At 38.2% G+C, this 27,994-nt stretch overlaps 2 protein-coding genes across 3 annotated transcripts; both read right to left on the bottom strand.

The window, feature by feature from the left end:
- Positions 1–941: 941 nt before the first annotated feature.
- LOC145806715 (uncharacterized) lies at positions 942–16,210 on the bottom strand. Its single transcript, XM_082904390.1, has 5 exons — positions 16,102–16,210; positions 1,678–1,722; positions 1,428–1,592; positions 1,275–1,330; positions 942–1,187 (listed from the first exon to the last, which is right to left on the bottom strand). Exons 2-5 carry the CDS (start codon positions 1,702–1,704, stop codon positions 1,115–1,117), a joined length of 321 nt encoding a protein of 106 aa, XP_082760516.1. The 5' UTR covers positions 1,705–1,722; positions 16,102–16,210; the 3' UTR covers positions 942–1,114.
- Positions 16,211–19,021: 2,811 nt separating this feature from the next.
- LOC114260412 (uncharacterized) lies at positions 19,022–27,983 on the bottom strand. 2 transcript variants are annotated; one of them, XM_082904364.1, is made up of 18 exons: positions 27,849–27,983; positions 27,584–27,704; positions 27,160–27,194; positions 26,840–26,948; positions 26,671–26,726; positions 26,357–26,507; positions 25,518–25,552; positions 25,202–25,307; positions 25,046–25,123; positions 21,995–22,105; positions 21,516–21,550; positions 21,210–21,309; positions 21,072–21,127; positions 20,762–20,912; positions 20,005–20,039; positions 19,689–19,794; positions 19,524–19,582; positions 19,022–19,438 (listed from the first exon to the last, which is right to left on the bottom strand). In XM_082904364.1, the coding sequence occupies exons 2-18, from the start codon at positions 27,671–27,673 to the stop codon at positions 19,375–19,377; spliced, it is 1,377 nt and encodes a 458-aa protein (XP_082760490.1). In that variant the 5' UTR covers positions 27,674–27,704; positions 27,849–27,983; the 3' UTR covers positions 19,022–19,374. The 2 variants fall into 2 exon arrangements, with proteins under 2 accessions (XP_082760490.1, XP_082760489.1); XM_082904363.1 differs by having other exon boundaries at positions 20,762–20,915.
- Positions 27,984–27,994: the final 11 nt, after the last annotated feature.

The following is a 27,994-nucleotide window of genomic DNA, read 5'->3' on the forward strand; positions in this document are numbered from 1 at the left end:
ATGATGGAGATAAGAGATTGGGTGAAGAAGAAGGCAAAATGGCTAGAGAATAGAATAATGGCAAGGCTCTCCCATTGATCTCCCACTTTCACTCTCAAGGTTGATAATGGAGAAGGGAAATTAGTTCTTTCCCAAGAGTTAAAAATCTCCAAAAATCCATCCCTTGTAAAGCTATGGGTGGGTGCTATTTATAGGCACCTCATGATGTAGGATGGAGCCCATGTGCAAGGCACATGGGGGATATTCTCTCTAACCACCTTGTCCGAGGAGGTGACCTCTCCGAGGAGGTGACTTCTCCGAGGATGAGAAAACCCCGAAGAGGAGATCACTCCCTCGGCGAACCCTTCTTCTTAGCCACACCTAACCAATGATCCCCAATCATCCCAAAGTGTCAGGGGTAGTCCCAGAGGACGTCCTGCCGCAAAAATATTGCCGAGTCTCATGGACCCCCCGGGGTCGTGCCACCTCGACCCGGGTATAGGCTAGTTTAACCGAAGAGTGAATTTATCTCCACTCACCGTCGTCGGGATCGGGTCCTTTGTTCGAACTCCATTACGCCCATGGTTCTGGTGCGTAGATCCCGGAAAGCTCCGAGCCCGCAAGTGTTCTGGGACTCATTAACGGAGCGACTTCTAGATTGCATCTGAATCCGTTCGAAGCCAAGTGCTTCGGATCTCTAGATTCGTAGGTCCGAATCCTTTCGAGTCCGAGTGCCTCGGATCTCTAGACTTGTTCAACACCCTTTCGAGTCCGGGCCCGAGTAAGTCTCTAAGTCTCTAAGTTCGTGGATCCGAACCCCTTCGAGGCTTAGAGCGATTCAGCCCGTTTGATGGCGATAAATCTGGGCCCACCGATTCTTGGACTTGCAATAAATTCGGGCCCACTAATCTTGGGCTATTGGGCCTAAATAATTTAGTGGGCTCAAATTAGCCCCTCTTACAGTTCTAAAAGCAACTAATAGTTTATGCCTCTTTGCTCCGTATAGTGTACCACGTGAATCATAGAAAACACCAAAACAGAATTTTAAGAGTAGCGAAAAAATGAATGAATTTGACACTACATGTATATGAGTCCTCCATCAGCTCTGGTTGTGAATGTCTTCCCTACTGCCAATTCAAGCATTTTCAACAGGTTTGTATGTATCTGCATACAGCATATCCTTTCCATCCCACATCAGGAGCTTGTTCCTACATGCAGATTTTGAATAAAATCAATATGGAAAAAAAATGAAATATAAAAATGCTGTTGAAGTATATATTAGTTTCAAAACTTACAAATACAGCAGGAATCTTCCGGCTGCAACTGTAATGTTTTCACGGGGCACTTCAACCTAAACATACAGAAGATTTTTAGTCAATAAGTAAGTAAGAATAGATATATAGAGAGAATCTCACAAAAATGGTAGAATTAAACTTTGTGATTCTTACAAATTTCCAACCCAAAGGAGTCTTGCAATCTTTACAGTTAACATCAGCAATAATGTTAGCACAATCCATACAATGATGTGCTGGGCTAGCAACATCCACATTGACATTGCCACCAAAGCAAATGCAATGCAGATTGGCAAGAAGATGATCAAATTGCATTTGTCTCTAGATTTAGAAAAACCAGAATTCAGAACTATCTCTGCCCTCCAAAGAAGTTTCACAAAATTAGATCAAAGACAAGATCTTACACATTCCTTAGGATGCCTGCGTTGATCATTATGTCCTGGAAATCAGACTGACAACAGAAGGTAAGTAAGAATATAGACTTGCTTTCTGCTTAATCATTAATGCTAATGAATTAAAAAAAGAAAAAAACCCAATTAGATGATTAAAAACAAGTAACAATCTAATTCAAGCTAACATGAACACATGATCAGATGCTGATGGGCAGCTTAGTTATACTCATCATATTGGTTCAAAACACACAGACTGTTCTTCAATGCAAGCATATCAAGAACCCTAATCTCGCATTGTATTAACAAGCCTAATACTAAACATTTTTCGATAACATCATAAAAAGAATTAAACCCTCAAGATTGGACAACTTTAACAACAAAGACAGGCAAATCTTGCAAGTTTAGATTGGAATTATGATGGCTTTGTAATGTAACAGAGCTTCTGTAGCAATTAAAGCACAACAAAGAACAGAGAGAGAGAGAGAGAGAGAGAGAGAGAGAGAGAGAGAGAGAGAAGAGAAGGGTTCAGTTAAGTCAAGCTCCAGGATGGCAGTTTGAGGTGTGGAGAATGATAACAAACTTGTGTATATTATTCTCGAATGATCAATCAAACGAGTACAAATATATAATCTAATAGAATCAAACCCTAACTACCTAAAGTACTAAACTATCCTTAATGAATAATATAAACTACATAATTCACACCCCCCCTCAAACTGAGAATGTGAGTGCAGAAAGCATCGAAAGTTTGCCAAGAAGAAAACGAAAACAAGCAACAGTGTGAGTCTTTATAAAAAAATCGGCCAACTGAAAAGAGAAGGGAACAAAAGGAAGAGTAATAGTGCCAGCCTGAAGATGCTGTCCGACAAAGTGACAATCTATTTCAACATGCTTGGTTCGCTCATGGAAGACTGAATTATGGGCAATCTGGATAGCACTCTGATTATCACAATACAACGGAGTCGGATCAGAAAGAGAGACACCCATATCAGAAAGAAGCCACCGAAGCCAAACAATCTCAGAAGTAGCATGAGCCATGACATGATACTCAACCTCAGCAGTGGAACGAGCAACAACAGACTGTTTCTTACTCTTCCAAAATATGAGAGAATCGCCGGGGAAAACACAAAGACCAGAAGTGGATTTGCGATCAGAGATGTCACCTGCCCAATCAACATCAGCATAGGCACGAAGAGTCAAGTCCGAAGAGGCAGATAACAGCAAACATTGCAACAAAGTGCCACGAAGGCAACGCAGAGTACAGAGTAAGGCAGCCCAGTGTGTGGAACGAGGAGCAGAAACAAACTGACTGAGAATGTGCACAGCATAGGACATATCCGGACGAGTAACAATGAGATAAACAAGGCACCCAACCAACTCGTAGTACAAAGTGGGATCCTCAAGAGGAATGCCATCAGAAGCAGAAAACTTAGCATGCAACTCAAGAGGAGTGTTGACAATTTTGTTATCAGTGAGATTGGCACGAGAAATAATACCACTGATGATCATATCATCCACATATAAGAGAAGGAGAACAAGGCCAACAGAAGTATGCCGAACAAAGAGAGCACAATCATGATGACTACGGAGAAAACCAAGCTGAAGTGCAACGGAGTGAAATCACTCATACTAAGCACGAGGAGACTGCTTGAGACTATATAGAGCACGGCGAAGACGACAAACAACACCAGAAGGGGAAAAGAGACTCGGTGGAGGGCGCATATACACTTCTTCAGCAAGATGCCCATTCAGAAAAGAATTTTTGACATCTAGTTGAAACAAAGGCCAGTGAAGGGCAACAGCAACAGAGATAAGAGTGCGAACTGTAGTTATCTTGGCAACGGGGGCAAAAGTCTTATCGTAATCAATCCCATACTCCTGAGAAAAATCCTCGGCAACCAAACGAGCTTTGTACCGTTCCAAAGAACCATCAGAAAGAGTTTTGACCTTATAGACCCATGTTAAAATTGATGTATTATTGATTGTTGTATGTTGCATATTACAAATGGTGAGGGGCTCCTTATATAGGAGATGTAGTGGAGTAGGTGGTAGTAGGTGGTAGTGGTAGGTGTGTAGTAGGTGGTAGTAGGTGGTGGTAGGTGTAGTAGGTGGAGTAGGTGATGGTAGGTTTTAACAGCCCCCCGCAAACTCAAGGGGGATAGGAACTAACCAACTTGAGTTTGGAGAGAGTAACAAAACAAGAAAATAATCTGAAAAATAAAAAATGGATAGGAGACACTGTATGGTCGTGTCAGACCGTTGTAGAAGACTGTATGGTTATGGCAGACCGATGTAGAAGACACTGGCTCGTGTTGGACCGATGTAGAAGACAGTTTATGGGGTCATGTCGGACCGTTGTAGCAGACAATGTTGTGACAGTTGTTGTGACAGTTTACGGAGTCTTGCTGGACCCTTGTAGAAACTAACCGGAATCAATGTCGGGACAGTTTACAGAGTCTTGTCGGACCCTTGTAGAAACTAACCGGAATCAATGTCGGGACAGTTTACAGAGTCTTGTCGGACCCATGAAGGAGCTAATCGGAATCAATGTCGGGACAGTTTACAGAGTCTTGTCGAACCCTTGTAGAAACTAACCGGAATCAATGTCGGGACAGTTTACAGAGTCTTGTCGGACCCATGAAGGAGCTAACCGGAATCAATGTCGGGACAGTTTACAGAGTCTTGTCGGACCCCTAAAAAGTCGCACCCTCAAAAGGTGTGCCCAATCTGTCAAAAGGCGTGCCATCAAAAGGCGTGCCCAATCCATAAAAAGGCGTGTCATCAAAAGACGAGCCTAAGTCATAAAAAGGTGTGCCGGACATGATGGCGAGGCGCGTCACCACATTGGCTTGCGCGCCCGTTTTGTCGTCTGGCGTCAAGTGGCGCGCGATGCGCGTGTCTGCCTTGGCTATTTAACCAAGACGGAGGCTGAGGCTGAGGCTGAGACAAAAACCTGCTAAAAAACCTCTGAAAAACTCTTTGTGTGCTGAGAGAGATACTCTGTAACACTCTGTTGCCCAGTCCTTCTCTGAAAGTACCAGTCGGAAATCGCTGCTTCGCTGAAACACTCAGCAACCCAAAAACATGGCCTCTTCTTCCCGTCCAGCTACCCAGAACATGGCCTCCTCGTCCCGTGGTCTGCTCACGCTCTTTCCAGACCTGAACGAGTCCACAAGAGAAATAACTGGTGCGGTGGCCCTTGAACCGCCACCAAGCGCCTCTAGTTTTGCGCCATTGAACTTCCCTATGCGGTCGGTGGAGCAAAAAATGGCAGTGCAAACAGATATTGAGGCCAATTAGTATACTTTGAAGTCATGTGTGGAGACCATGACGGCGGTCACAAACCTGTCGCACCGGCTGCAGAGTAGGACAAATGAGGTGCAGCAGTTAAACGCCCAGCTGGCTCTGCTCCAACGCATGTATAAGGATGCGCGAGCAGAGATAAGTGTGCTAAAGGCGGAAAATAAGGAGCTGAAGCGGAAGGCCACCGTTATGTTTCGATTTGGAGGTCCGCCATATGCGGCAGTGGAGGAGTATGGGGGAGTGAACGTGCTCGGTGGACAAGGAAGTATTGAGGGAGCACCGTCAAGAGCTGCCCAGGATGGAGGCAAAAAGAAGAGACCGGCGGCAGAGTAGATAAGAAAAAATCCCGCCTGTGGATGTGTTGTTTGTTTTTGTTGTATTTTTTTTTTGTAAAATTGTGATCGGGGTTGATCCCTGAGATGAATAAAATATGGTTTGTTGTGCAAATTGGTAAATTGTGTTGGTTTTTTTTTTTTTTTAATATAATATAATAAAAAGAGATATATATATATATATATAAAATAAAAAAATGGGGAATGGAATGATGGGTATGGTGATGATATAATAAAATAAAAGTGGGTATGTGAAAGAGATTAAAAGTGATTTGGAGAAAATAAAGAAAAATAATGGATTTTGAAATCAAACGGAGGAGAGAGAGAAGACAAGCCCACGTGGGTGTCTTGGCCCACGGTTTTGTCAAAACCTGCGGTTTTTTTTTTTTTTTTTTTTTTAATAATAATAATAATAATAAAGAAAAAAAAATAAAGAAATAAAAGAAGAAAAGTAAAATGGGTTTGAAAAACTAGAGAGAGAGAGATGTCTCTGTGTGTCTGGTTTGCTCAGATCAAAGGAGATTGGAAACCAAGCAAACACATGGAAAGAGAGTGTTGTGTTTGGGTAATATAGTATAATAATATATATATATATATATATAGATATAAAATAAAAAAAGGTAGGTAGTGGAGACATAATGATGATGATAAAATAGGATGATGGGGTTAAAATAAAATAAAAGAAAATGATGATGGGATTTCAGAGAAAGAGAATGTAGGTTGAGGGTAGTGCTCTGCAAAAGATATATGGTTGGAGAGTGGGTCACATGGGTGAGTGGTGGTAAAGGAAGTAAAAGAAAAAATAAAGAAATAAGAGAAGAAAAGTAAAAAGGAGTCGGTGATGTCGAGAGAGATGGGTTGGTGCAGTGAATGCAGCTCAAGAAATGCATGTCCAGATCCCTCCCCATGTGTGGGTCTTGGGAGAGAGAGAACCCGAGGCAGCCCATGTCTGTTTGTGAGTGCGTTGAGTGTATCAGTGTTTTCCGAGAGGGAGAGAGATCAGGTTGAGAGAGAGAGCAAATCTGTTCAATCCCCAAACTCAGAGAGTGTGAGGATGGATCTGCGATCTTCAACTTTGGGGGAACTTTCGTGATGTGTACGCCGCAGAGGAAGGTGTGGTCTGGTTGGCCTCTCACACCCAGGAGTGAGAAGACGGTTCTGGGTCTGGTTCGGATTTGGATCCTAATTCAAACCCTAGGAATGGCGAGACGGGTTTGAGGGGTAAGAGTGTGGCTTTGATTGAGTCCACGACGCTTCCACCGATGGGTTTATCAGGCGAAAATGGTGGGACTAAGAAAGACGCGGCCTTGGACCGCGAAACAACTGTTGAGAAGATTTCAAAGCTCGAAAATGAGCTTTTTGAATACCAGTACAATATGGGCCTTCTCCTCATTGAGAAAAAGGAATGACTTCAAAGTATGAAGAGCTGATGCAAGCTGTAGAAAATTCTAGCGGACTAGGTTGAGGTCCGGCGGGCAGCTAAGGTGAGGTTGCCGCCCGCCAGGGAAGCGAAAATATTAGGTTCTAAACCTGCTCTGATACCATGTTAAAATTGATGTATTATTGATTGTTGTATGTTGTATATTACAAATGGTGAGGGGCTCCTTATATAGGAGATGTAGTGGAGTAGGTGGTAGTAGGTGGTAGTGGTAGGTGTGTAGTAGGTGGTAGTAGGTGGTGGTAGGTGTAGTAGGTGGAGTAGGTGATTGTAGGTTTTAACATTTATAGCCTACAACATTCTTGCTAGCGGGTAATGGAACCAAATCCCAAGTCTGAGTGTTAGCCAAAGCAGTTGACTCGTCATTTATGGCAGCAATTCAATTAGGATCATGACAAGCTTCCTTATAGGTCCTGGGCTCAAAATAAGTATGAAGACAAGAAAGAAAAGATTGATAGGAAAGGGAAAAACATGTATTACCAAAACCATACCAGTTTGGAGGATGACGGTCTCGCTTTGGAAAGCGATGTGCAAGAGGAGCGGGATCCAAAGAAGCAGTTAGAGGGACAGTTGAGCTAGAGACAGGTGAGTTCAGAAGTGCTTTGCGGCGCTGATAAACAAAAAGAGAAGTAGGGAAAGCGGAAGCTGGAGAGGAAATAACTGGCGAGATATTAGAAATGCTAGTAAGAGGTAAAGCAAAGACCTCAAGATTAGAAACAAACACATCGGGAGAAACATCAGGAGGAAATGGGTTAATGTGAACCAATTAATCCTTGGTAATAGGAACAGGGGTGGAAGGTATAGTGTAGTAGGGTAGTTTTTCTAAAAAAATGACATGCTTATACACATATAGCTTTTTGGTGGCAGGATCATAGCACTGATAACTTTTCTGATTAATGCCATACCCTAAAAAGACACATAGGACACAACGAGAACTAAGCTTAGAGCGCGCCTGTTTAGGAAGGAGCACAAAGCATGCAAAACCGAAAATACGAAGAAGAGAATAATTGGGAGTAACACCAAAAAGAAGCTCATACAAAGATGAGCCTAAGAGAAGAGGAGTAGGCATTTGATTGAGAAGATATACAGCAGTGAGCATAACTTCTCCCCATAAAACAGACGGGACAAAAGACGAGAGTAACAAAGAGCGAGCTGTATCAAGGAGATGGCGATGTTTGTTCTCAGCTTGACCATTTTGGGTAGGAGTGTTAGAACACAAAGACTGATGAATAGTGCCATGAGTAGCTAAACACTCCTCAAACTCAGACAAGTAATACTCACCCCCTAAATCAGAACGGAGAACTTTAATGGTGGTGGAACACTGAGTGCGAATCATGGAGTGAAAATTAGAATATATTTTGTAAAAATCAAATTTTTGAGTTTTCAAATAAACCCAGGTAAACCGACTGTAATCATCCACAAAAGACACATAATATTGTGAACCACTCTTGGCAACTATAGGGGAAGGACCCCAAACATCAGTATGAACCAATTGAAAATGAGAAGATGAAATAAAACCATTTTTTATTAAAAGGAAGAGTAGACATTTTAGCTAGTTTACAACCACAACACTCAGAAATATCATCAATGGAAAAATTGCCTAAGTGTCCAGACTGAACTACCATCCTCAAACGATCACTCGACAGATGACCTAACCTAGAATGCCAAATATAAAATAAAGAAGACTTATTGTTTAAACAAAAAGAAGACAATGTAGTAGAAGACACTTTTGGAGGAACATGCAAGCTGTCCAAGATATATAGTTCTCCAACTCTACACCTGATCCCAATCTGCTTCTTGGATACCCGATCCTGCACAACACAATGAGAAGAAGAGAAAACAACAGCAAAACTAGAATCAGATAGTAGACTAATAGAAATAAGGCTGAGTGAGAGGTGAGGCACATAAAATACAAGAGAAAGAGACAAATGGGAAGAGGAAATAGAACCAATAGAATGTACAGGCATAGAAGAACCATTAGCTGTAGCAATAGTGATAAAAGAAGAATGGAAGACACAATCACTGAGGAGAGATGCAACATGGGTCATATGATGTGAACAACCAGAATAAAAAATCCACGAAGTGTGGATATTACCTGAAGAGGATGAACCAGACCAACCTAACTGAGTTGTAGTCATAGTGGAGGCCTGGGATGAAAGATTTGGATTGGCCACCATGAAAGACTTGAACTGCTCAAACATAGACTGCATATTGGAAGACGGAGTATTCTTAGAAACTGGTGTAGAAAAGGTGGCAGATGAGAGAGATCCCGCAGATGTCGGCTTAGAGGATGGTGGACCAAATAAATGACTCCTAGGTTGCAAAAATTTAAGACAAGCATGTTTCTAATGGCCTTTCCGATGACAGAAGCTGCACTCATCCATGGAAACCCGAGGCTTGGGCTTACCAGTAACTTGAAATAAAGGAGACGGTGGGGTGGAAAAGAGCGGAGAAGTGGCAAAAACTGACTAGGAAGCAGGAGCACCATGAGCCATCTTAAACCGAGTTTCTTCTGCAATAAGCTCACGAATAGCACCATCCACAAAAGGCAAGGGAGACCGATGAAGAATAGCTCCTCGAAGTGGCTTAAGTTGATCATGAAGGGCCATAAGAAATTGAACAAGATGTTGCTTCTCCCGATACTTGGTATAACTGTCAAGTAACTGTAAATCTAACGGTTCCATCAAAGCAAGTTGATCCCAATAAGTCTTCATCTCATTGTAGAACTCCTTAATGGACTTATCTTTTTGACTAGCACTGCGAATAGACATCTCAAGTTCATACTGTTTTGCAAAGTTAGACGCAATGTAATAACCCCGACCCGTAATTAGCTACTAATCAGTAATTAAGGATGCTAATTAAGTGAATAGAATAGATTATGAGTTTATTATGTAATTCTTCATGATTTGGCTTTCTATCTGTCATTCATAGAATTATCTGTTATGGTTTCTACTTAGAATCTGAAGTTGTTAGCCTAAATACTTTTAGAAACCGAACTTGAGTTCATGGATTGACTGACTAGAATACTTGGAACTAATTTTGATTAATTGAATTGTGGGCTAACCTTGACTGATTAAGGTTACTTGTGTCTAACTAAGATGATGCATGATTTATCCCTAATCTACTCCTATTCGTGATCCTAGATGTGATTAAGTGGGTAGTGTGTGGAGGCATTTTGTGAAGTGAAGTGTAGAGGATTGAAACCCTTAAGTGAGTGTGTATAGAGGATCTGTGTGGGGGTATTGAGAAGTTTGAGTTAGGCATTTGGTGATATTGAATGTAGGGAATTGCAACTCTTGAGGATGTGTTGGGTTGATGCATGTGTGTAAAATTTAATGTATAAAGAGAAATAGAGAGAGAATAAATTGTATGTATTATTGATTGTTGTATCTTGATATCTATTACAATGATTCATGATTCCTATATATAGAAGAGGGTGAGTGTGTAGTAGGTAAGGAGTAGGTGAAGTGGAGGTGGTAGTGGTGTAGTGGGTTAGGTTTAGTGGAGTAGGTGAGGTGGTAGTGGTGTAGTGGGTTAGGTTTAGTGGAGTAGGTGAGGTGGTAGTGGTGTAGTGGGTTAGGCTTAGTGGAGTAGGTTTAAGTGGGTGAAGTAGGTGGAGAGTGGGTGACGTAGTGGGTTAGGTTTAGTGGAGTAGGTTTAAGTGGGTGAAGTAGGTGGAGAGTAGGTGGATTTTAACAGCCCCCCGCAAACTCAAGGGGGATACGAACTAACCAACTTGAGTTTGGAGAGAGTAACAAAACAAGAAAATACATAAAAATAAAAGAGGAGAAGAGACACTGTATGGTCGTGTCAGACCATTGGTGAAGACACTGGATGGTGGTGTCATAACGTTGTAGAGGACACTGTATGGGGGTGTCATAACCATGTAGAGGACACTGTATGGTGGTGTCATAACGGTGTAGAAGACACTGGATGATTGTGTCAGACCAATGTAGAAGACAGTTTATGGGGTCATGTCGGACCGTTGTAGCAGACAATGTTGTGACAGTTGTTGTGACAGTTTACAGAGTCTTGCTGGACCCTTGTAGAAACTAACCGGAATCAAATGTCGGGACAGTTTACAGAGTCTTGTCGGACCCATAAAGGAGCTAACCGGAATCAATGTCGGGACAGTTTACAGAGTCTTGTCGGACCCATAAAGGAGCTAACCGGAATTAATGTCGGGACAGTTTATAGAGTCTTGTCGGACCCATAAAGGAGCTAACCGGAATCAATGTCGAGACAGTTTACAGAGTCTTGTCGGACCCATGAAGGAGCTAACCGGAATCAATGTCGGGACAGTTTACAGAGTCTTGTCGGACCCCTAAAAAGTCGCACCCTCAAAAGGTGTGCCCAATCTTTCAAAAGGCGTGCCATCAAAAGGCGTGCCCAATCCATAAAAAGACGTGCCATCAAAAGTTGCGCCCTCAAAAGGCGCGCCCACTTCATCAAAAGTCGTGCCCGACAGAAAGCGTCGAGCCATCAAAAGGTGAGCCGGAGACGCGGCGAGGCACGTGAGCGACAGAGTGGCGTGTCGGCCGCGTCGTCAGTGTCAATATAAACCAATGCGGAGGCTGTGCTTGAGGCAGAAGCGAAGACAAAAAAACCTGGGAAAAAACTTCTGAAAAACTCTTCATTTTCTGAGAGAGATATTCGTTTTTCTGAGAGATTGCCTCTAAGAGCTGCAAATCTTGAAACACTCCCCTTCCGAACATTATCAGTCTGAAATTGCTATTTCGCTGAAACACTCAGCAACCCAAAAAACATGGCCTCTTCTTCCCGTTCAGCTACCCAGAATATGGCCTCTTCATCCCGTGGTCTACTCACTCTCTTTCCCGACCTCAACGAGTCAACAAGAGAGATAACTGGTGCGGAGGCCCGTGAACCTCAACCAAACACGGGTTTTGCTCTGTTGAACTTTCCGATGCGGTCGGTGGAGCAAAGAATGGCAGTGCAGTCGGATGTGGAGGCCAATCAGTATACATTGAAGTCATGTGTGGAAACCATGACTGCGGTTACAAATTTGTCGAACCGGCTGCAGAGTAGGACAAATGAGGTGCAGCAGTTAAACGCCCAACTGGCTCTGCTCCAACGCATGTATAAGGATGCGCGAGCAGAGTTAAGTGTGCTAAAGGCGGAAAATAAGGAGCTGAAGCGGAAGGCCACCGTGATGTTCCGATTTGGAGGTCCACCGTATGCTGTAGTGGAGGAGCAGGGAGGAGGCAACTTGCTTGGTGGTCTAGGAAGCACGGAGGCAACACCGGCAAGGACCACCCAGGACGGAGGCAAGAAGAAAAGACCGGCGGCTGAGTAGAGAAGAAAAATCCCACTGTGGGTGTGGTAGTTTTGTTTTTGTTTGTGTGTTTTTTTTTTGTTTTTGTTTTTGTTTTTTTTTTTTTTTTATGTAAAAGTGTGATCGGGGTTGATCCCCTGATATGAATAAAATGACAAGGTTGTGGAATGTTGTTGGTGTTATTTTGTGGTGTTGTTTTGTTTAATAAGAAAAATAAAATAAAAGAAAATAATGGATAAAGAAAATAGAGAAAAATATTTGTGGATGGGTGATAAGAAAAACATCAGATTTTTTTTTTTTTTTTTTTTTTTGGTGGAATATAAAATAAATAATAATAAGAGAATGGAAAACGGGTGATGCTTACTAACAAGGGATAGGGAAAATATATTATAATAAAATATATATATATATATTAAAATAAAAGAAAAGGGTGAAAGAACGTGGATGAAATAAATTAAGAGAAAGGAGAGATATGATTAAAGTGGGTTTGAAAGTGGGAAAAGATGAGAGAGAGGGATGTCCAAGAAGCTTGTGCTTTTGATAGTTACACATTACCCAAGCTGTATGTGAAGATGCATGTTACTGTCTTACACTTCTGCAGGCTTGGTATTCTTTGTGGGGCACTTGCAACACGTGACATTGAAAATTGTATTCGAAAATGATGACATCTCCAACATGAAACGTCTTGGAAGCAGCCCAGGCCTTGTAATCAATATTCCCAATGATGGTTCAACCAGCGGAGTCCCCAACCTTGTACACTGCTGCCATTGAAACCTTCAAGCCAGCAAACATGGCTACCAACAACAGAGCCGCAGCTCTACACCCCACACCCAAATCCATGGCTAAGAGAGAGAGAGCAAATCGGGAAAAAAATAGCAGTGACGAGCAGAAAAGCAGCGCCAGAAACGCCAACGACGACGACGAGTAAGAGTACAACCACGGATATGTGAGAGGCGAGGTGAACGGCGATAGAGGCTAGACGATGATGCGGGTGCCGCCGCCGACATAGCGGAGGAGGGGTGTAAGAAAATGTTGAAGAAGTCAAGGTATGTGTAGAAAATAAGCGGAATAGGTTGAGGTCCGGCGGGCGGCCAAGGCGAGGTTGCCGCCCGCCGGTGAAGTGAGAAATACTAAGGTCTTAACCTTGCTCTGATACCATGTAAAATTTAATGTATAAAGAGAAATAGAGAGAGAATAAATTGTATGTATTATTGATTGTTGTATCTTGATATCTATTACAATGATTCATGATTCCTATATATAGAAGAGGGTGAGTGTGTAGTAGGTAAGGAGTAGGTGAAGTGGAGGTGGTAGTGGTGTAGTGGGTTAGGTTTAGTGGAGTAGGTGAGGTGGTAGTGGTGTAGTGGGTTAGGTTTAGTGGAGTAGGTGAGGTGGTAGTGGTGTAGTGGGTTAGGCTTAGTGGAGTAGGTTTAAGTGGGTGAAGTAGGTGGAGAGTGGGTGAAGTAGTGGGTTAGGTTTAGTGGAGTAGGTTTAAGTGGGTGAAGTAGGTGGAGAGTAGGTGGATTTTAACAATGTGTATGCACATGTAGTGTATTCAAAGTGTGAGAGTGTGTGTTGTGGAGCTGAGAGTGAGAGTGTTTGTAGCATTCTTTTCTGCATTTCCTTACTGAGAGAATTTAGCTAGAGAGAGAGAGAGGATTTGGCTTTAGAGTGAGAAAGCTCAAAAGCTTGAAGATTAGAAGAGGAATAGGAAGATTCACCTCTCATGTTTTGGGAACAAGCTCTAGGTAAGGATTTTATGTCTAAATTTTGTAGCTAATCCTCCATGCATCACGATTTCCTGAGTCTCGAGCTACCTTCTTGAGAGTGCAAGAAAATGGGTCTTTGAGCACATAAATAGCTTTCATGAGTATCCATGGTAAAATCATCTTTGATTTGATCATTTTGGGTTGAGTTTTAAAAGTCCTTGCATGTATGTGAACTTTAATCATGTCCATGGTTTCAGAATTCATGGGGTTGTTGGTCATCATTTGCATGTTTTGAAGAAAGCAAGAAAACGATTTGAAAATCTTTCATGCATGAGCTTTTGAGTTCAAATTTACTAAATCCATGAGTTTTGAGCTAAACATTTGAAAATGATCATGTATTTGTGTTTTAGGAAGCATTCCAAGTGTTTGAACAAGCCACGTACGAATTTGCCATTGAAATAGCATTCCGAAGCTCAAACTCTGTTTTTGGAAAAACCCAGGATTTCACAATCCGCTCGAGAGAGGAAACCTACGCTCGAGTGGAGAATGCGAGCTCTCAGTATTTTTCTTTCAGACATGAGCTCTCCGCTCGAGCGACCACTTTGACGCTCGAGCGAACCCTTTGCATGTTGTCGACCCGCTCGAGCGTGAGAGTTGTAGCTCGAGCGTGGATTACGACCAACCAGTACTTTTTCCAAGTTTGCAGGTCGCTCGAGCGAAGGATGTCACGCTCGAGCGACCCCTCTCATTTTGCATGTCCGCTCGAGGGAGGAAAGCTACGCTCGAACGGGGACCTTATTTTCAGAAATTTTGCCTAAGTGTCCCAAGGCATGTTTTGGCATTCTTATTGCATCTTAGGCATTCCTAAGCCTTACTTAAGCCATAGCAATGAGGGTTAAGGGTTAGAAACACACTAAGAGCAAACAATATAAGTTATGTACAATTCAAACGTGTGTTTCAAGTGTTTGTTCGTATGTGTGTTCTTGTAGGTCACGCGCCTCAGAACAAGTGAAGGGCCGTCTTACCATCCAGTTAGGGCTACCAATCATCTGTGAGTAATAACTTTGTAAAGTTATGTTTAATGTTAAGTATTTTTTGAATATTATGATACGAAGTAATTAGTTATCTGAAATGCCATGCTATGTTTGAAATGAATGAATGGTTGTCCAAAATTCTGAAAATTATTCGTGGCATCCTTAGCATCATATGATATGCGTCATTTTATGGGTCATCAGGTCCCTTTATGGGTCATCAGAAACGTCTCTATACACATGAGTCATCAGAATGCCTTCAAGGCCGTCCCTTTATGGGCCATCGAATTTGTTAACGCTAAGGGATGTACCACGTATGATTATATGCAAAATCTGAATATGGAAATGATTACGAATATGTATATGAATCTGTTTCTGATAAGAATTTGATTTCTAACTCTGTGATGGACATCATTCATTAAATCCTTTGCTCTGTTATTATTCACTGGGTTTTAGCTCACTGTTTGTATATATATGTATATATAGGTGGGCATTCTGGAGATCGAGCCCGAAGGCTTTTGTCTGGAACTGTGTTTCTGTTGTCAGCCAACCATTGCGCCTCACGTGGAGGTTCCCGAAGTGTCCTGTGTTCAGTCCTGTTGATTCTGTATATGTATGAGACTGGATTTGATTATGTTGGCTGTACTTAAGATATTGTAATGTGTGTGGGTATAATGTGTGGTTGACTATCGGATATGTATATAAAGTTTTAAATACTCTGTTTCATGAAAGTTAGCACAGCTCATTGGACAACTATATTCACGTATTTGCTTCCGCTAGTCCCTAAATTTTGTTAATCTGTACAGAGGCCTTCGGTAATCCAAGGATTACTGGCCGGTTACGATGCTAAACCTATAGGGGCGGGTTTGGGTCGTGATACGCAAGGTACATAATTTTCAAATAGTTCCAAACTTGTTTAGAAGTAGAATACTTGGAAAAATTCATACCAATGGTAGTTTGAACTGAATTATGAAACCACATAAGAATTTGTGCATTTTCCTTATCCCATTTAGCAACTTCGGCTTCAGTTTCTTGAGATTCCATAGGTCTAATAGTTACACCAATCACATAGTTCCATATGCCTTTACCCATTATAAAATTTTTCATTATATGAGACCAAAAAGAGTAATTGGTACTATCTAACTTAGTAGTGATAGCTTGCAATTTATCATCAGCCATAGTGCTGTAATTAAGCAATATAGTAAAACCAAAGCAGAATGACTAATCGAAGTCACTATTGCTGTAATTATAGAACCAATTAAGTCAAACTTATAATAACGTTATCACCACAAATATCAATCAAAGAGAACCAAAGCAGAGCAGAGAGATCACCAATCCAAGTCACACAGAGGAAATAGAGAGCTTTGATCAAACCAGATGAGGGGAGAGCTTCAATCGAACTAGATGAGGGGCTGCGATGGTCGATGATGCCCTAGCGCTCCGACACAACCAAATGAGACACCCAACCTAGGGCTCAGAACCAGCAACCAGGAAGAGTGAAGTGCGATGAAGAGATCAGAGACCACAAGGCCTTGCAAAGAGAGAGAAAGGGGCTGCGATGGTCGATGATGACCTGCGAAAGGTATGCTAACATCTGGGTCGTGGCTCTGATACCATGATAACAAACTTATGTATATTATTCTTGAATGATCAATCAAACAAGTACAAATATATAATCTAATAGAATCAAACCCTAACAACCTAAAGTACTAAACTATCCTTAATGAATAATATAAACTACATAATTCACAGAGAGTACATAGTACAGTGCGCACCACAATTGCTGAGTTGTACCCGTAGAATTACCCCCTTAATTCACATAGCTATATTTCACATGTACATACTTTAAAAATTTTGGTGGGCTAATGTTTAGGTTCACAAGTGCACTTGTGGAGTCGAGCTTTAATACCTATAGTCTAGGCTCAATCCAAACACTATTTGAACTAGCCTAGCGGCGGCTCAAGATATGGGTTAGTTTAACTCGTCTAGTTGAATTACATGTCTTTAGGGCAGATGATATCTTTTAGTGTCAACCAATTGAACAAATTTTAAAATGGGCAAATTATTCGGAAATCCTATTTGAAAGAGGAGAAATTTATTTAGTTAGATATTTTCAAAAGTTCACTATATATTTTTCTTCTTCGTTCTTTTCTGTCTTCGTTCTTCTTTGCTTCTTTCTCTTCCTCATTTTCGGCGACCGATGACGGACGACCAACCACTGACGACCACACCTTATTTCTTCTCTTTCTCTTTTTGATTTATAGTCACCGTCGACCGACTACCACCATTGATTGGGATTCATCAGCAACCACCAACCATCGATGTCCTATTTCACCCTCACCAATGGCGAAAGAGACGAGTTTCCAACAAAAAAGATGAGTAGGTCTACTCTAAGTAGATCTATATTAGATTCGACTAGATCTAAACAAAAAATAATTGCCAGAGTATAATCTTCTCTATATTGTTTCTCTCCCTTGATCTCTCAATTTTTTTTACCTTTTTTCTATTACGTATTTCTATTTTCCTATTTTAATGGAGAAAATTTTCAAATTCTAAATAAGTTGTTTTCAAGTTTTAGTTACAGACAGTGAAAACTATAAAATTTTACAATTTTAATTTTTTTGGTGTTGAAATGAATCATACTTTAAAATTGTAAAATTTTACAATTTCATAACATTATTTAGAATAGTAAAATTTTACTGTTTTATAACATGCTTTTCAGTTTGATTAATAAGGATAAAATGCTTAATAGAATCATGCTTTGAAACTGTAACATTTTACAGTTTTAAAGCTTATTTTTCAGTTTGATCAATATTGGAAATTATGTACTTAAATCCTACAAAAATTGAAAAATATATGTTTTTTTCCCATTGTTGTTGTTGTTTTTTTTTCCCTTTTTAGTTTATCAATATTTAGCATATTTTGTTTTATTTTTTCGTTCTAATTTCTCTATTAATTTTTTTTTTGTGGCAATATTCTAGACATTCCGGTGACTCTCCAGTGATATTCTTGACGTCCAGCAAACGTTCTGTTCAGAACACTTCAATGATATTCCGACGAATTTTCGGCGATACTCCGGCGACTTCCCGGTGATATTGAGCATTCCGGAGAGACTTCGGTAACAGTCTAACAAAAGTTCGGCGATGATGGAATATAGTAGCGTTTTTTTTTTTTTTTAAAAAGAAAGATCTTTTTGGTGACAATTAAAAGTATATAGGACTAATTAGTGCAAATATTTTATTTTAGTATTAGATGAATTTTAAATTTTATGTATGGGATTTAGTAGCAGGCAAGTGTTCCTTTTAAAAATGAGTTTATTTTGACAAATAAATTAAAGCGCCAATTGTCCCGGGCTCAAGAAAAAAAAAATTAAAAACAAGAGATACTATTAATCAATTGCAAAACACTTTTCATAGATTTTATAACCATTTTTAATATTATCATTTGTTTTTAAAACATTTCTTATCTTAAACTTGTTATTGAACTATGCCCATAGACTCATTGGAAAGAAAAAAAATTCAGGTTGGGACTCTATTATTAGAAGACAGTTTCTTAGTGAAAAACCTATTTTATAGGCCCATCAAAGATATGTTACAGGCAAAAAACAAAGCCAACCCAATTGCTGTATCCCAATAAATAGCATCAACTGCAGGGACAAAACCCCAAGAAATAGCTAAAAAAGCAACACCAAAATCCCCAGACCCAAAAAATAAATATAAGAAAAAGAAAAAAAAAAGGAAAAAAAAAAGAAAAAGAACAGCAATACCAAACACCATGAACCATTGGCTTGTGGCAACAAGGCAAACTCAGCCTACACCCCCACGCATGTTTGCTCATATTTTGCCTCATTTTCTTATTTATAATTTTTCACTTTCAAGTTGAATAAATGCCTTTTCAAGAACTTTTGAACTGGTTTTATTAAGCTCAACTCAATGTGATTCTTCTAGAAAATAAAATAAAATCTCAAATATGTAAAAGCTCCATTCAATACCATAATTTCTTTGGACTCTTTATTTGGAAACTGTTCTACAGATGTTTCATGCTATACAAACTTTAAGAGCAGTACACATCATTTGAAGCTATGAATTTTAATCTTTTACTCTGCAATTTTTTCACTGACATTCCCCTAATTTCCCTCTGTCCAAACACACATGCTCAAAATCCTTATTTTAAATGGCATAGAAAGAAAACAGATCAAATAATAGAAAGTAAAGTTAATTGCAAAATATATGCAGATAAGCTATTTCAAACATAGTTTAAAATATGATTTCTATTGTAACAGCAGCAGACATATTTTCATCATAGATCATAAGAAGATAGAAATTGTAGTACATGCATAGAAAGCTCCTATTATTGAGTATTGGGTGCTTATACTAAACCGTGGAAAAAAATCACGCACCAGACAATCCCTTTTGTTCTAACAACAACAACTAATAGTTCTATGCTCTCTTGCTCCGTATAGAGTATCGCAGGAAACAGAGAAAACACCAAATCCGTATTTTAAGAGTCAAAAATAAAAGAAGGATGAATTTGATAGTACATGTATATGAGTCCTCCATCAGCAGTCATTGCGAAAGTCTTCCTAGCGGTCAATTCAAGCATTTTTCAACAGTTCCATGTGTAATCTGCACATTGCATATTTGTTCCATTCCACTTCAGGAGCATGTTCCTACTCAGATTTTGAAACAAATCGATAAGAATATAAAAATTGAAGTATAAAAAACAAAAAAACATACATGCACTGAAAAACTTACAAATGCAGCAGGAAAGTTCCGGCTTTGAGGAAAATGGCTTCTTCCTTTGGCACTTCAATCTAAACATATAATAGTATAATTTTGTTAGAAGATTTTTAGTCAATGTAAGAGTAAATATATAGAGAATCTCATAAAAATGGTAGGATTAAACTTTGTGATTCTTACATATTTCCAACCCAAAAGTTTCCTGCAACCGCTACAGTTAACATCGGCAACTGTGTCAGTACACTGCATTCGATAATGTGCTTTGCCAGCAACATCCACATTGACACTGCAAAATACAGGATTAAAGTTGCCACCAAAGAAAATGCTGTACAGATTAGCAAGAAGATGATCAAATCGGTTACTGAATTTTAAAATTCTTGTTAATAAAAGTCCAAATTGCATTTGTTGTGATGATCACTAATCTTTAATCAGAATTCAGAGCTATCTCTTTCCACCAAAGAAGTTTCATAGAATTGTATTAATGATGATAACTTACACCTCTTCAAAGATGCCTGCATTGATCATTATGTCCTGGAAAGCAGATTCAAAACAGCAATAAGAACACAGACTTGCTTTCTTTTCTTTTGTTTGTTTTTGTTTTTGTTTTTTTTTAAACAAAAAAACGAAGTTGAGAATAGCAAATAGTAACTGCTTGGTAAAAAGGAATGCAGCCATTGTAATCTTACACTAGTTCAACCAATGTATTCCCTGAAACATGAACCACCATATCCTTAAAGCAATATATACGTATAGATAGACAGATTTTTCTTGCAACCTGTATATTTGTATATGTATATCCAGGTTGTGTTTGGATCTTAAATTTGTGAAGCGATTTGCAATAGGCAAATCACTTCTCTTTTCTCTTCCCTCTATAAATCCTTCCACAAATCCTACTTCCAAACACAGCCCTTGGATATATTATCAAGAACCATGACCTCCAAAATATTCCAGTGGATCCTAAAAATACATGATTAGAATCACTGGATCCTAAGAACTTTGAGAAGTTATATATTGTTGGTTCAAAACACAAACAGATCCATCTTGGTCTCCAAAAATTTCAGAATGTAGTTGTAACAAACAAGAACGTTCTTGTACTACAACATTTCTTGAATAACATCATAAAAAGAATTGAACCCTCAAAATTCAAACAACTCTTAACAACAAAGACATTCAAATCTTGCAAGTTTAGCTGACTTCTGTTATTATTAACTAGTGCGTGCGCGCACGCACAGAGAGAGAGAGAGAGATTTTACTGGGATTCTAATCATAAAATCTTCATTCAAGGCAATGTGGGTATTGCATTGATGGCAGAGGAAGAAACGGGCATTTGGAATTTGGTGGAATGTAACCATCCGTGTATCTGCATACAGCATGTTCTTTCCATCCCACATCAGAAGCTTGTTCCTACTTGCAGATTTTGAATCAAAACCATAAGAAAATCAAAATTGAAGTATTAAAAAACAAAAAAATAGAGCACATAATTGGTGCATGGACTGTACTTTTCTGTGCACTTAGCAAAAAAAAAAAGAAAAAATAGCCGTATTTATTTGTTTCAAAACTTACAACTGCAATAGGAATCTTCTGGGCTGAACTGCATAGTTTCTCCGTGGCACTCTTACCTAAACATACAGTAGCATTTTGTAGGAAAAGATAAATATAGAATCTCAAAAAAAAAAAAAAAAGAACTTTTGTGATTCTTACATATTTCCAACCCAAAAGGCTGTTGCAACCGTTACAGGTAACATCAGCAACCAAGTTATTACTGTCAATTTGATAAGGGCCAGCAGCAGTCACATTCTGACTGCAAAATACAGGATTAAAGTTGCCACCAAATCAAATACAATGCAGGTTAGCAAAATGATGATCAAGATTCATCCAAATTGCATTTGTTTTGCTGATTACAACAGAGATCAGAATTTGTGTCTAGCACTAATCTTTAATAAGAACTCATAACAAATCGTTAAAAATAAGTTTTAAAAAAAATTGCATTAAAGATGAGCATCTTACACATCTGTTAAGATGGCCGCTTCCTTCACTATGTCCTGTAGCAGATTGGTTCATGAATACATGATCAGATGATGATGGGCAGTTTTGTTACAATCTTGAAGCACTTTGAGAAATTATATTGGTTCAAAACACACACACATATTGTTCTTCAATGCAAGAATATCAAGAACCCTAACCTCCAAAAAATTCAGAATCAATATTAATCAATATCAATAATATGAAGAAACCCATCGCCTATTACTTGTAATACCATAATCAACAAGCCTTAATTACCACTAAGCATTTCTTGATAACATCATGAAAGAAATAAACCCTCAAAATTGGAACAACTTTAACAACAAAGACATGCAAATCTTGCAAGTTTAGATTGGAATTATGATGGTTCTGTTATTATTAACACCCACAGTACAGAAATTGATGCATAATTCAAAGCAACCAAAGCACAACAAACAAAGAAGAGAGAGAGAGAGTGATCATACCTTGGAAACTAAGTGGTCGGTGAATGCAAGGGTGGTACTGCATTGGCAGCAGCGGTAGAAACAGACACCTGGTTCTTGAAACATCTTCAAACGGATTTGAAAGCACCAACTCTTCAGCCAGAGCAAGTAATCAAATTCAAGAAAGTTATTATTGGGATTATGAAGAAATAAACAGATTGAATTTTAGAATGAATACGAAACAGACCATGGGTTGGACCAAAATGAGAAGTTGAATTGATACATAGGCTGAGTAAGAACTGAGGAATTTAAGTAGCTCTCAATGGGATTTGTAAAGCCGGAAGTATATATAGATAGATAGGCTGAGGTTAGAGAGAGAGAAAGAGAGAGAGAATAGGGTTCAGTTAACCGCCAAAATGACAGTTTGAGGTGTGGAGTATATGGTACACTGTGCACCACAATTGCAGCTCCACTTATTTCTTTAAATCCGTCAGTGGGCTCGCCTTGGGCCTAAAATGTAAGCCCATGTCAGCGAGCTTGGCCCAGGCAGACCACGTTCCTAATTCCGAAAAATTAAAAAAAAATGTTGGGAATCCAAAGTTGGGACCCATAACCTCCAAAATGAAGTGGACCAATCATATATTTTATTTATTATTTTTTTTTTCTCAGAGATGAGTAAGTTTGTACTTTTTTTTCGACAATGCTACGTAACTCAAATTTTGTGGCTCAAAAGTGGCTCAAATGGCCAAAACGACGTCGTTTTGAGTACAGAACAACATAAAAATGGCTAAAATGACGTCGTTTTGGCCATTTGAACCACTTTTGAGTCACAAAATTTGAATTACGAAACATTTTCCTTTTTTTTCAGAGTTTATAATATTGTTGAAAAAATTATTAGATGGTTAATAATACTCCTACCAATCACCAAATGTCATCTCCTACACTTTTCTCTGACCCAACACACAATCATAGTCCTGGTCCTTTTCACCAATTACAAGAATCTTAGAGCAACACTTGGCTTTGCACCCACCAAATAACTTTTTCTAAAGTTGAATGTTTTAAATTTTTTTATTTAAAATATCTATAAAAATATACTATAAAATTCATAGAATGACACATAACATATTTTATAATTGAGAAATAATATTTTGTCATAAAGAGTGAGGTCAGAGATTCCACCATTGCATATACATATTTTTTCGATTTTGGTGGGCTAATGTGTAGGTTTATAGACAAGTTTGTTGAGTGACTTTTCACATGTTAACTTGTCGGGTTTTAATATTTTTATAAAATAAATAATTATATATACTTGGATATTGTATTTACTAAAAAAAAATCACAACACAGTTGAAGTTACAAAGTTCTAAAGGAGTCAAATTGAACCAAAGCTTCTAGGCACACAAAAAATTTCAGATTGTGAATAATGAACGAGCAACAATAGATGGATATTTTTCCTCCTCCCCCACCTCAATTTTTGGTCATGGGCATGCTTCTTTGGATCCCAAATTTCTGATGAAAGAGAGAGGAAGGAAAATTCCAAAAGCAAAAACAAGAGGAAGAGATTTTGGCAACCTTTGGTTTAGTTTTTAAATTAATATTTGGATTAAAAAATCAAAAACATTTTTGGTTAGCAAATTTTCTCTCACACTCCCATCTATTCAACTACAAAAAAAAAAAAAAAAAACTACATATCATTTCAAAATTATTTTTAAAATTCATAACTAAATAAATTTTCAATTTTCAAAACTCTTTTCAAAAACTAAACCAAATGGATTGCTTCTACTTATTCACTTTTCTCTCCTTTTTTTAAAAAAAAAAAAAAAAAAAACTTTTTTACCCTTCCAAAAATCTAAGGTCCAAATAGATTCTTAAGATCTTGGGCTATGCAAATAAGGTCTGGAAAAAAGAACAAAAGCAAGCTAAGCAAAGAACATAACCATCCCAAGTGCCGAATCCCAACAAAAAGCAGCATCAACTGCAATGATGAAACTTGATCCAAAAAAAAAACTGCAATGACGAAAGCCTAGGAAACATCTAAAAAAGCAATACCAAAATTCCCAGACCCACCAAAAAAGAAAAAAATTTAAAAAGAAGAAGAAGAAGCAGAAACAACAATACCCAAAACCCCCAGAGCCAATGCCTATGGCAACAAGGCAAACTACCCAGGCGAGTTTGATCATGTGTTGCCTCATTTTCTTATTTATATTTTGGATTTTTTACTTTCAAGTTGAACAATGCCTTTTTCTAGAACTTATGAATTGGTTTTATTAAGCTCAATTCAATATGTGATTCTTTGAAAAATCTAAGAAGAACCTTAAATGCATAAAAAACACAATTCAATAGTATAAAATTTATTTGGGACTCTTTATTTGGAAGCTGTTCTACAAATGTTTCATGCTATATAAACTTCAAGGGCAGTACATCATTTGAAGCTATATACATGCCTTAAAGGGTTGTTAAATTTCTTGTAGCCATTTCCATTTCCAATATTAATGTCATGCAATTTAACAGACAATTTATGAAATTTTAATCTTTTAGTCTGCAACTTTTTCACTGATTCCCCTAATTTCTCTATCCAAACACACGTCCAAAATCCTTACATTGAATTGCATAGAAAGAAAACAGAACAAATTATTGAAAGTAAAGCTAATTGCAAAATATATGCAGATAAGCTACTTCAAACATGGTTTAAAATCAACTTTCAATTGTAACAAAAATTATTGTACACGCATAAAAAGTGCTTATCCAAAAACAACTATTAACTATTAACTTTATGCCCCTTGCTCCATATAGAGTATCGCGTGAACTAGAGAAAACACCAAATCAGAATTCTAAGAGAACAATAAAATGGATGAATTTGATACTACATGCATATATGAGTCCTCCATAAGTTGTTATTGCGAATGTCTTATCTACTACCTATTCAAGCATTTTCAACAGGTTCATCATTTATATCCCACCTCAGCAGCTTTTCCCTATTCACAGATTTTGAATCAAATCGATAAGAAACTCAATTGAAGTGTATATATATATAAATAAATAAATAAAACTATGTGAACAGAGTTAGTGGTATTTATTTGTTTCAAAACTTACAAATGCAGTAGGAATCTTCCGGTCTGAACCTCCTTGGTTTGCACTGGCACAAAAACCTAAACATATGATGGTATAGTTCTGTTGGAAGATTTTTAGTCAATGTAAGAATAGATATATAGAGAATCTCAAAATTGGTAGAAACTTTGTGTTTCTTACAAATTTCCAACCCAAAAGCTTCCTGCAACCTTTACAGTTAACATCAGTAACCACGTTAGCATCCTCTGCTCGATAATGTGCTTCGCCAGCAACATCCACGTTGACACTGCAAAACAAGGGATTAAAGTTGCCACCAAAGAAAATGCAACACAGATTAGCAAGAAGATGATCAGATCGGTCATTGAACTTTAAAATTCTTAGTAATAAAAGTCCAAATTGCATTTGTTGTGCTGGTCACTAATCATTAATCAGAATTCAGAGCAATCTCTGCCCACCAAAGAAGTTCCATAGAATTGTATTAATGATGATAACTTACACATCTCGAAAGATGCCTGCGTTGATCATTATGTCCTAAAAAACAGAATGAAAGCAGCAATAAGAACACTGACTTGCTCTAAAAAATAAATAACAATAATAATAATAATAATAATAATAATAATAATAATAAATCCCAAGTAGATATAATAACAAATAGTAGCTGTTTGGTAAAATGGATTAAAGCCATTGTAATATGACATTTGTTCAACCAACGCATTCCACTGTAACATGAATCACCATATTCTTAACAGGCACACTGAACCATGTTCTATGTACAGATATACAGATTTTTCTTAGTTCAAAACATGCACACTGAATCATGTTCATCATTCTTTAGGTTGTATTTGGATCTTGAATTTGTGAATGTTTTGCAGAGGGAAATCATTTCCCTTTTCTTTTCCTTCTATAAATCCTCCCACAAATCCTGACTCCAGACACAATGCTTAGATATAATATCAAAAACCGTAACCAACAAAACATTGCAGAATCAGTGGATCCTAAGAACTTTTGCTCATATAAATACAAGATCAGATTTAGATGATCTTTGAAAAATTATATATTATTGATTCAAGACACACAGACCCATCTTGGTCTCCAAAAGTTCGGAATCAGTATATGAGTCTACGATTGTTCTTCAATGCAGGTGTATAACAAACAAGAACTTTTGATAATTTCATAATCAAATAACGATCTGTACTACCACATTTCTTGAATAACATCATAAAAAAGAATTGAACCCTTAAAATATGAACATCTTAACAACAAAGACATTCAAATCTTGCAAGTTTAGATGACTTCTGTTATTATTAACAAGCAGAGAGAGAGAGAGAATCTTACTGGGACGAGATGCATTAAATCGCTAACCAAGACAAGGGGGGTACTGCATTGACGGCAGAGGAAGAAATGGGCAGCTGTTGTTTGATTGAATGTAACCATTAGTGTATCTGGATACAGCATCTCGCTTCCATCCCACATCAGGAGCTTGTTCCTAATCGCAGATTTTGAATCAAATCCACGAGAAGAAAAAAAAAACTCAAAATTGAAGTATACAAATAATTAAATAAATAAACAAATAAAAAAAAAAACAAAAAACAAAGTGCACCTAGCAAAACTGTTGAACTATAGCGGTATTTGTTTGTTTCAAAACTTACAAATGCGCTTGTACTCTTCCAGTCTTAAGTACATCGGTTTCCTCTGACACTTTAATCTAAACATATAAAAATATAATTTTGTTAGAAGATTTTTAGGTAATATGCAAGAAGAGATAAATATACAACCTCAAAAAAAAAAAAAAAAAAGTAGAAAGTTTGTGATTCTTACAAATCTCCAACCCAAAAGGCTGTCGCACTCAGTACAGATAACATCATAAACCTCGTTAGTACCCTCCATTCGATTATATGCTGGGTCACCACCATCATCCTTATAGTCACTGCAAAACACAGTATTAAAGTTGCCACCAAATCAAATGCAATGGGGATTAGCAAAAAGATGATCAAGATTAGTCCAAATTGCATTTGTTGTGATGATTACAACAGAGATCAGAATTTATGTCTATCACTAATCTTTAGTAAGAAGTTAAAACTAATCTTTAACGAGAAGTTTAAAAAAAAAAAAAAATTGCATTAACGATGAGATCTTACTCATCTTTGAAGATGCCCGCCTCCATCACTATATCCTGCAAAGCAGATTGAAAACAAAAGTTACATGAATGATGGGAAAGTTCTGAGAAATTATATTGTTTCAAAATGCACACACAGATTGTACTTCAATGCAAGAACCCTAACCTTAAAAAAATTCAGAATCAATATCAAGAATATCAAGAAACACCCCCATTGCTCGTAATACCATAATCAACAAGCCTCATACTAAACATCTCTTGATAACATCATAAAAAGAATTAAACCCTCAAAATTGGAAAAATTTTAACTACAAAGACATGCAAATCTTGCAACTTTATATTGGAATTATGATGGTTCTGTTATTATTAACACGTGCAGTACAGAAATTGATGCATAATTCTAAGCAACCAAAGCACAACAAACAAAGAAGAGAGAGAGATCATACCTTGGAAACTAACTGGTCGATGTCTGTAATGTCGTACCCGCATTGGCGGCAGAGGTAGCATGGGTCATCTGGGTCTTCTTCTTGATCCATCCTCAAAACAGCTTCGAAAGCACCAACTCTTCTTCAGCCAGAGGAGCAGATAAATCAAAATCAAGAAAGTTATTATTGGGACTATATGAAGAACTAAACAGTTCAAATTGTACTAGAATAAATATGTGACAGAGCATGGGGTTGGCATAAAATGAGAAGTTGAATTTATACTTACCAAAACAGAGGAATCAATGTGGGCAGTGAGTCAGGTTCTTGAGAGAGAGAGAGAGTGTATGAGGAATTTAAATAGCTCTGAATTTGAAAAGCCACAAGTATATATAGATAGGCTCAGTAAGAACTCTGAAGTGAGAGAGAGAGAGA

Source organism: Camellia sinensis, chromosome 14, assembly GCF_055761805.1.
Source record: "Camellia sinensis isolate YWXY chromosome 14, ASM5576180v1, whole genome shotgun sequence".
NCBI lineage: Eukaryota > Viridiplantae > Streptophyta > Magnoliopsida > Ericales > Theaceae > Camellia > Camellia sinensis.